A 9,938-nucleotide genomic window follows, 5' to 3' on the forward strand; every position below is an offset into this window, starting at 1 on the left:
GCTGCAGGTGCTGCTGCTCCACACATTGGAGTGATGCTGTTGATGCACGGTATTGCGGTACAATGCCTGTTCCTGCTGCGAGACATCCCTGGATATTTGTATGCGATAGTTTATACACAAATCTACTGAAATTTATGCAATACAAGTTACTCAAAATTCAGGTGACGTACGTATAAAATTAAATTGCGTCCGTGACCAGAAGAATACAAACAAAAAATTTTTCAAAAGAATACAACCTTTTTTCAAAAGAATACAAACGTGACCAAAAGAATGTATACAAACAAAAAATTTTTACGTAGCATTTTATTGCTTGCAATACAATTAATCAGGCGCCATGTGATTAGCGAATGTTTTCAACTCTCTCTAAAGTTACATCACGATTAAAAAAGTACTCTCAATATAAAGGAAATAATTTAATCCAAAAAATTTTCACTCTAGGAAAATAGTTCAACAATGCGCTTTACTTCTATTAGAGCACAGAGCGCATACTTTATTTATAATACATACATATATAAAAAATATCGTGAGTACTTTAGTTGCTACCTTAACCGCATCGCTAAGTTAAATTGCAGTGATTTGAATCCTGAGACAAACCAAGAGGTCCACTCCCAATTCATCCCACAATTCGCAAATGAAACCGAATACGCATGCCTATGAGAGTGCGCATCCCTATGGGATTACACTTCCCTATGAGAGTACGTATCCTATATGGGATTAAACTTCCCTATGATCGAGAGTACGTACGTATGGGACTATACACACCCCAATTAACGTACATGCAAATACATATACCCAACTAACCCCAAAGTTGCAACAGTGTTACTCACTTAACTCAGACTTAACTCAACTTGACTTACTTTAACTAACGCTAAATATATGGTGCACAGTGTTACTCACTTAACTCAGTGCAGTTCTAACGCTAAATATATGGTGCAAGGCTGTGTGCTAAAATTATGTTATTAATTGTCTGCCTATTTAATCTATTCTGCTTGTGCAGCCTAGAATGATAATGCGAAAATAAATCTGATTTCAATACGGTGTGTAGTTTTTAGAGGTTTCTCATGGATAAAATTTTTGTTCGAGGCGAATTTAAAATTTATTTCTGCCGATAAGCAGCCTTAACAAAAATAGATTCAATTCTTAACCCGGGAGATCAATATGAGAAATATTAATAGTACTAAATTAACAAGTAAATAAGGGGAAGCTTAAGTTTAGACAAGAGAGGCAGCGCACATGGTAGTTCTGTCTGTAACACTATGCATCTTTCTCATGTAAAACAAACTATTAACATCAACAATTAACTATAGATTGCATTTTGAGATCTGTGAGGCTTGGGCTTGCAAGTCCCGTTCAGTAGATAGTGTCTTTACATCTCGGAGGCCGTACGTTCGTCAGGTATTATATGAGTAAATCAGGCTGTTACTCATTTGGGAAAATGAGGTTTAGTTCGAGATAAGAATGCAATTTTCAGAACGCCAAATAAATTTTGCTTGGTCAAGCATCATGACTTCATGACAGCACAGAATCCACGTAAGTTTGGTTGACACGCCATGGTTCGAGTCAAAACATGGCACCGAATTAATCAGAATAACCACGCCTCTTTTCTTAAAATAAATACAGGTGCAAGAAAATTTAAAGAAATAAAGAACATTGTTTCAACGCGACAAAATATCAGTGCCACGGTCGCCACATACTCGACATTTCTGGCTGCAAGTCTCGAGAATGAAAATTTTTAATCGCTTCTTGTTGTTGGACCGAACCTGAAGAACACAACAGCTGGTCTCGCATTCTTAAGTTAACGGAAGTGCCTACAGGACCATGGCAATGTCCACAACTTTTACGTTCAGTGGCATCAAGAGTCGACTGCTCAAAAGATGCAGTTATTGGAGAACAAGAGCCTGCCCCTAGGGAAACTGAATGCATTTTTTCCAGCTGCGATTCGATGGAATCACCTGAGCTGAAACTTTCATCAGATCGACGCGTTGGGACTTCTTCCAATGTAAGGTCTGTGTCATCACTAGAATTCAAATAGCTCGGTGAAGACTGATCGGACTTGATAGAAATACACGGACTGTTACATGCCGCACTGTCATTCATGATTGCTTCATTCTGAGGTGGCACCCAACTTGCAGAGTTGTTCGGACTTGCCCCTGAACTATCGACGCGACTTTGCGCTGAATCCACCAAAGAGTTAACCGTAAAAGTTGAATTGAATGATGTTAAATTGGTCGCGGAAATTAAAGCTGAACCCTGCGGTTGTCCGACAATTTGGAACGTAGGTATTGTAGCAGGAACAGGACTGAGTAACAGTAAAATAGGTTGAATTGTAGGGGACAGTCCCGTAAATTGGTTCGTGTCATCCTTCGAACAGAATTGTGAGACCTCATTCTCTGTTTGTATTTTCATAAGCAGATTGTTGAGGTGTGAAGCAACTTTGTCGGGCAAGTCATGAGGAATATTTTTGAGCATCCGCAGAAAAATTCCTATCTCAGATGAGCAATGAGAGAAACCAGCTCGGTACTGCAGAGAAGTTGGTGTATTTTCAGGTAAACTTTCTCCTAGACTATCGGAAATGAAAGAATCTTTAGGTGCAAATGAACAACTAAGAGTCGAAGGCTGAAACGAAGCTCCGTTAACATAAGAGTCGAAGGATTGAGAGGATGAGGAAGTAGACGAAGAGTTTTTGAACTCCTGGGACGAGACGGCTCCAGGTTGTTGTTGGCGCAGAGTTTGAACATAACGCACAGCCATGTCAAGAACGTCTGCTTTCTCCAGCTTTGTGTACTGAGACGGCTGGGAAAAAATAATAATTAACACGAGGTAAAATATTAGATGAAACTGCGTTCATATATAACCGAGTAGAATTTTTACTTAGCAACATAACCTTTAGCTAATGCATTTACTTATGCATTAAATTGTCTACGAGTACTACAAGAGAGACAAGGGATACCTATACTCAATAATCATGAGTAATACAGTGTTGGCAGGGCGCTGGACTCACATCTTTACCCATGGCCTCGAGAACGAGTTGCTTGAGCAGCGCTACGCACTCGTTGATGCGCTGTCGCCGACGACGTTCCGTCTGTGGCTTGCTTCTCATCTGGAGTATAGAACGTAGTTTGAACGCGAATCAATACATTATTTACGTCATAAATTCGATTGAATGTTCAATGAATTTAAAACAAAGAATACAGCGGGATATTCACGATTTCTTATGAGATAAAACTTTCGGAGTCCAGCTCCACCGTCAGTTCAAAAGCCAGTTTTGTTCTAGGTTTTTGAACTGACGATGGAGCTGGTCTTTAGGGAAATTTTATGTGACCATTCATGGTTACTTGCCCGCAAGCGCCGGTGGGTTAAACACTACCATCCCAAGAATTAATCAATTATTCTCATTTACATATTTTGAGCAATATTTTAAATTCTACCTTATATAAGGATTTATATTTAGCTTCGACCGTTTTAAGCATCTTAAAAAAATGACACATTAATGTTCGCGTCAGTCATTCTTCAGAAGATTTCAAACGCATGAATTTCAAATTATCAGCGACTCGCTAATGCAAGGCTGGAATATGACGCAAACATGCAAGGCTGCATGTGTGTAAGGTTGGAACATTACATACCTTCTTAACAATCGCCTCGCGTTTTTTATCCTCATCTCCATACAAGTCAGCTTCACATTTGACTCTGGAGTCAGTACGGCAGTCGGTGCCTGAGTCAGCGGTCATGGTGACGCTGGAGTCAGCAAAAGCCAGCACCTTCGATGACTCGCTGACAGTTTCCTCTTGTATTGCACTGAAAAAATATGTTCATCAACATATTAACTTAATAAAACCCTCAAGAAAACCATTAATCGCGAATTAATGCGTGAGTTAAAATCAAACTTTTTCTATAGCAGTTTCGTCTTGAATTTATTATTGAAATTGTGTAATGACTGTGTCAAAAATGTGTGCATCAACATATTATTAAAAATATATGCATTAATATATTAACTATATAGCTTGAAACGTGCATCCATGACGCGCATCCTTGTTGAAAGTGAAGGACAGTGAGTGACTCTGCTAAAATTTTCATTCATAGATACAAGTTACTAGATTTATTTAATCCAGTCCTTTCTATGACGAAGCAAATTCATATTCCGCTGAATTCATTAAAGAACCACTCTGCAGTTCATATCAATCAAACTGAGTCGTAATGAACAATGGTTCATTGAAATTATGAATAATGAATCATGAGAAATTATTAAATAGAAATTTTCATTCGCGTTTCTCGTTGTTTATTGTTTCATCGAGACTAGACTAAACCTAGCTGTACAGAAGTCTGTTAACCTGGAGTTAACCTGGAGTCTGTTAACCTGGAGTCTGTTAACCTGGAGTCTGTTAACCTGGAGTCTGTTAACCTGGAGTCTGTTAACCTGGAGTCTTTTAACCTGGAGTCTGTTAACCTGGAGTCTTTTACCCTGGAGTCTATTAACCTGGAGTCTGTTAACCTCGAGTCTGTTAACCTGGAGTCTTTTAACCTGGAGTCTGTTGACCTGGAGTCTGTTAACCTGGAGTCTGTTAACCTGGAGTCTTTTAATCTGGAGTCTCTTAACCTGGAGTCTCTTAACCTGGAGTCTCCTAACCTGGAGTCTCTTAACCTGGAGTCTCTTAACCTGGAGTCTGTTAACCTGGAGTCTGTTAACCTGGAGTCTGTTAAACTGGAGGCTGTTAACCTGGAGTCTGTTAACCTGGAGTCTGTTAACCTGGAGCTGTCTCTTATACACGTTAAGGTCGTGAATCACGGTGAGCAGCCCATGACGAGTTAAATAACTTTGTAGTAGAATAAGTTGCAAGGGGCCAATTATAAGAACCTTTCGTAGTAGTAGTAGAGTAGTAGAAGTAGTATCACAAGTAATAGTAGTAGAGTAGTAGAAGGAGTAGTAGAATTTTGTAATAAATAAGTAGCCCATGACGAGTTAAATATCTTTGTAGTAGAATAAGTAGCAAGGGGCCAATTAAAAGAACCTTTCGTAGAAGTAGTATCACAAGTAGTAGTAGTAGTAGAGTAGTAGAAGTAGTATAACAAGTAGTAGTAGTAGAGTAGTAGAAGGAGTAGTAGAATTTTGTAATAAATTAGTAGCCCCATGACGAGAGTGTTGCAGGTTTGGGAGGGCCGAGCTCTTGGCACGCCGCCACTCAGCTGATGACCTGATACTGTTGCAGTCGTTGCTGCAGCCTTTGCTTTGACGTGACTGTTGTTGTTGTTGTTGTCGTTGTTGTTGTTGTTGTTGGTGTTGTTGTTGATGTTGTTGTCATTGTTGTTGTTGTTGTTGAAGGCTGTTAACCTGGAGTCTTTTAACCTGGAGTCTCTTAACCTGGAGTCTCTTAACCTGGAATCTCTTAACCTGGAGTCTCTTAACCTGGAGTCTCTTAACCTGGAGTCTCTTAACCTGGAGTCTCTTAACCTGGAGTCTGTTAACCTGGAGTCTGTTAACCTGGAGTCTATTAACCTGGAGTCTGTTAACCTGGAGTCTATTAACCTGGAGTCTGTTAACCTGTAGTTAACCTGGAGTCTGTTAACCTGGAGTTAACCTTGAGTCTGGACTCACCTGGACATGTTAAGGGACCTGGCCGTCCAGTCGCCACAGCTATATGAGGTTCCAAACGTTATCTAATATGTCAGGGTATGCTCATTAAATCTAATACCTTTAAATTAAATTAACTTAAATCTCCTTTTCAACTTAGTCTAATTAAAAAAATCTGTACTATACATTCATCATGCGCAATTTTTTGGCTGCGTTTCATATCTGAACGAATGCTGTTACTATCCGTAGAGTTTGCTTGTTTCCTAAAAGTTTTCACATATTCATTCATAAATACGTAAGTTTAAATATCCATCAACTTGAACTATATATATATACACTCTAAAAACCAAAAAACGTTCTATAAAAATGTATTAACGGCTGATAATGTCAAGTTCGTCGTACAACGTATATTCATTTAATAACATGGAAGAAATATCACGCAGATATTTAATAACTCTCATAATAAAAATATTTTGATTTAATGTCACGCAGATATTTAATAACTCTCATAATAAAAATATTTTGATTTAATGTCACGCGTCAATAACTGTCAAGCACAGACTCTTTGATCTCCAATAAATGCATGAGTTAAAATCAAACTTTTTTCACAACAGGTGCGTCTTGAATTTTTAATGAAATTGTGCCATGACTGTCAAAACCCTTAAGAAGCCTTAAACTATCTGAGCAAAATATGAGGGTTGTATCAGTTCACGATTTTGATTTAGAGTTGTAGCTGCATACGCAAATAACGCATACAAATAAAGAACATGTACACTCATTGTACTGGTTTGTATCGAATTCGTACTCAAAATCCAAATATAAGGTACCACAATTCCAGTTTTTTTAATGTATTCATTTTTCAAATGGCGATTTCTTCCTTTAACTGTAATAAAAGAGTAAAAAGTGGGTCAATATATTTTTTATCGATAATCTTTAAAATTTTTTATTTCCTTTTTGGAGCTTTGTACCCAGCAAAATTGAGCAGCAATCGTAGCTACGGTACCACACCATCACAGTTGACAGTCAAGCGTGCACTGCGGGCGACAGAGGAAGCGAGTCCTGCCACAAGCTGGAAGACGGACGCCCGAGCATGTGGTTGCCACAATGTCACTCTTTCTCGGGCCAGCATTCATATTCGAAATATGAGAGTTATATGGGAAATAACTGCTTCATAAAGCAATGTATAATGATATGCGTACGTTTTAATACGGTACTCAACAAGCTCAGAAAGCTTTAATTATCAAAAAATCTAAAATGACTTGAATGAGTTTTAAAAATCCCCTAAAGAAAAGCGCGAGTCAATTCTACAACATTTGGGTGGCTATAATAGAATTTTTCATTCATACAATATATGTAGAAATTTATGAACGGATTTTAATCCGAATACTTGAAAAAAGCTTTTATTTACTCAAAAGTTTACAAAAATTGAGCCATCGCTTTATTCAATATTAGTACTGGTATGATTGTTCACGCAAAAATTGGCCTGCGTAGAAATTCAGCTGTTAAAATGCGTCATTTCCAGATCGCTACTGATGCCAAATTCACCGCTCGTCACTGAAATTGGATGATACTGTCAACTACATTTTTTTTGTCGTTCGATTAGCTCACAATAACTACAAAGGTTCACAAGGAATTTAAAATCAAAGATCTATATTCTAAATTTTTTCAACTGACGATACAGTTATTCTCCGAAACTTTTTCCATAATGATATGGTGAATTCTTATAGAATTTTCCTTCCATTAAATTTCTGGCGAATCAATGATTCCAGTAATCGAACGACATTGATAACTACGATGTTTTTCGATAGCGCTAAAAAGTTGTATTTTCAGTTTATACATAAAATATATCATTTCTATCGATATTCCGCGATTTCAGTGGCGTTAAAAGATAGGCGCTTACATGGCAGGCTTTGATAATTAATTAGTTGTAAAATCTAACGTGTCTTTGGACAACGAGCTGCACAATATATGTCCTCATACAGACTTTACAATGCAAACGTACATGTTATTACAAGTATTTCAAGTGGGCAGTGAACAACCTGTTATTTCAACAATACTGAACAACATTGCCCGAACATATTGCATATCGAAGCATATTGAACTTAACATTAAAGTTCAGAATGTTCAGTTTTCTTTACATTCTGACTTTTTATGTCCATTTTAATATGCTCGAATCTAATCAACTAAATCGATTCGTGATCTGCAATGAAGTTCTTATTTGTCACACGCTCTTTGCCCAAGGCCATTAGAAAGATTTATTTTTGCCGAGTGTAGTCATAGATAAGCAGATAACGTCGACTAGACTGCGTCCACTTAGACTCATCCAGGTAAGTTTTACTGCTACTTGAGGCTGATGGTTTGCCACGAAATTGTTGTTCATGGCAGCAAAATCTTCGGCTGAACATTACACAATTTTTACACAAGATGTGCTCTACTGCTCGACTTAATTTAATGAAAACAATAAGCAAAATCCTTAAAATTTTAAGAATCAAACTGTTGTAAATTTAATATTGTTGATCACAAAACTAGTCACTTTCGCATGTTTAAATTATGTGACTTTATTTGTTTGCACATTTAAGAGGATTTTTCAACGGTCTGAACAAAAGCCCTAATTAATTTGGGGTGCAAAATAAATATAAGATTGCTTGGTATGTAAATATAAGGCTGAGTTCATTCATTTTTTTCTAATGATCTATGCTTGAGGAAAATCTTCCAATAAATAAATTTGAGTAATATAATTGTCCGCCGATTGACGGCTGGCGGTTGACGAGTCTGAGCATGGTTGAATTAATTAATGTAATTAATTTAGTATTAATTTAGTTGCACTATTGTGCTCGCCATGTCCGTGCAAATGCACTATTGTGCTCGCCATGTCCGTCTGTCCGTCCGTCTGTCTGTCCGTCCGTGACTTCACGTTTTCGTCGATGAGAAAATGCGCTCTCTGTCACTCACTGCAGTGAGTACTGAGTTATATATATTTTTTTTAATTGAAGCCCTGATGGACGTGACGTTGGTCGGCCATTTATACCCCGCAGTCATAGGCGGACTACAGTATGAAATTTCTGTAGCAAGCTTGACCATGTTCAACAATTATGCAAATTAGCATCTCAGAATTTTTATTAAAAATAATTAATGTACAGTATATAGACACTTTCCCGAGCAACACGTGTTTTGCTCATGATTCCATGCTTAAGGTTCAGCATTGAGCTTTATAATTAAAGTGAAAATGTCTGCGAAAAGAAGTAGAAACTGTTGTATGTTAAATAGAATCGGCTGCATACGAAAAATATAAAAAACTTTTATATACGAATGAAAAAAGAAACAAATTCCTTTAATTCAATTTAAATTGAATCAAACCTAAATAAGTCCAGCAGCTATCTCAATCAATCGTCAGTTATGGAAAGATCGGGTTCCAAAGGCCGGATCCCTTGTGAATCAAGTCACGAAAAGTTCAAGAATCGGCAACAGGCCATGGGCCTATTTCTTCAGTGCCGACACTTAAATTCTATTCTATTCTATTCAGATAGGTGTATTTGTTCTAAACGCGTCTGGCTATGGGAAATATTTAGATATTAATGAAGAATACCGATGATTATCAAATGAGATATTAGGTCTTATTATATATGCTGATTATTGAGCGCCGACAATAATGTTTATAATAGCGGTTTATGTTTATAATTATGAAATAATAGTAATTAGATATGGATCACGGAGATATTGTACTGATGTACAAGTAACCGAACAAACAAAATAATAATAACAAATGAATAAACAATGAGAATGACCGTTGTAGGAAGATAGTCTAGAGGAGGGAGGAGGTGGGCAGAGAATTGCTCGAGTGTCGCACCTGCTGCGCCGGAGGCAGTGAGAACACTTGTGCTCATCAGTCGCCGTCTACTGTACCGCGTCCTGCTCGAGCCGCGACTACTGCTGGATACATTCTAGTCTTTAATGTTCCAGTAACGTTATTTTTTCCAGTATCAGTCGCCGTCTACTGTACCGCGTCCTGCTCGAGCTGCGACTACTGCTGGATACATTCTAGTCTTTATTGTTCCAGTAACGTAATTTTTTCCAGTATCAGTCGCCGTCTACTGTACCGCGTCCTGCTCGAGCCGCGACTACTGCTGGATACATTCTAGTCTTTAATGTTCCAGTAACATAATTTTTTCCAGTAACATTACTTTTTACGCAAACATAATTTTTTCCATGAACATAATTTTTTCCATGAACATGATTTTTTCCGTGAACATGATTTTTGCCATGAGCATAATTTTTTCCATGAATATAATTTTTTACAATGAACATAATTTTTTCCATGAACATGATTTTTTCCATAAACATGATTTTTTCCATAAACATGATTTTTTCCATG

At 37.5% G+C, this 9,938-nt stretch overlaps 1 protein-coding gene across 1 annotated transcript; it reads right to left on the minus strand.

Moving 5' to 3' along the window:
• Positions 1-271: 271 nt before the first annotated feature.
• On the minus strand, positions 272-5,731 carry LOC108665347 (protein deadpan-like). The gene is made up of 4 exons (XM_018152092.2): positions 5,591-5,731; positions 3,624-3,795; positions 3,002-3,100; positions 272-2,793 (listed from the first exon to the last, which is right to left on the minus strand). Exons 1-4 carry the CDS (start codon positions 5,596-5,598, stop codon positions 1,672-1,674), a joined length of 1,401 nt encoding a protein of 466 aa, XP_018007581.1. The 5' UTR covers positions 5,599-5,731; the 3' UTR covers positions 272-1,671.
• Between the last annotated feature and the right edge of the window lie 4,207 nt (positions 5,732-9,938).

Source organism: Hyalella azteca, unplaced genomic scaffold, assembly GCF_000764305.2.
Source record: "Hyalella azteca isolate HAZT.00-mixed unplaced genomic scaffold, Hazt_2.0.2 contig4627, whole genome shotgun sequence".
In the NCBI taxonomy this organism is placed as follows: Eukaryota; Metazoa; Arthropoda; class Malacostraca; order Amphipoda; family Hyalellidae; genus Hyalella; species Hyalella azteca.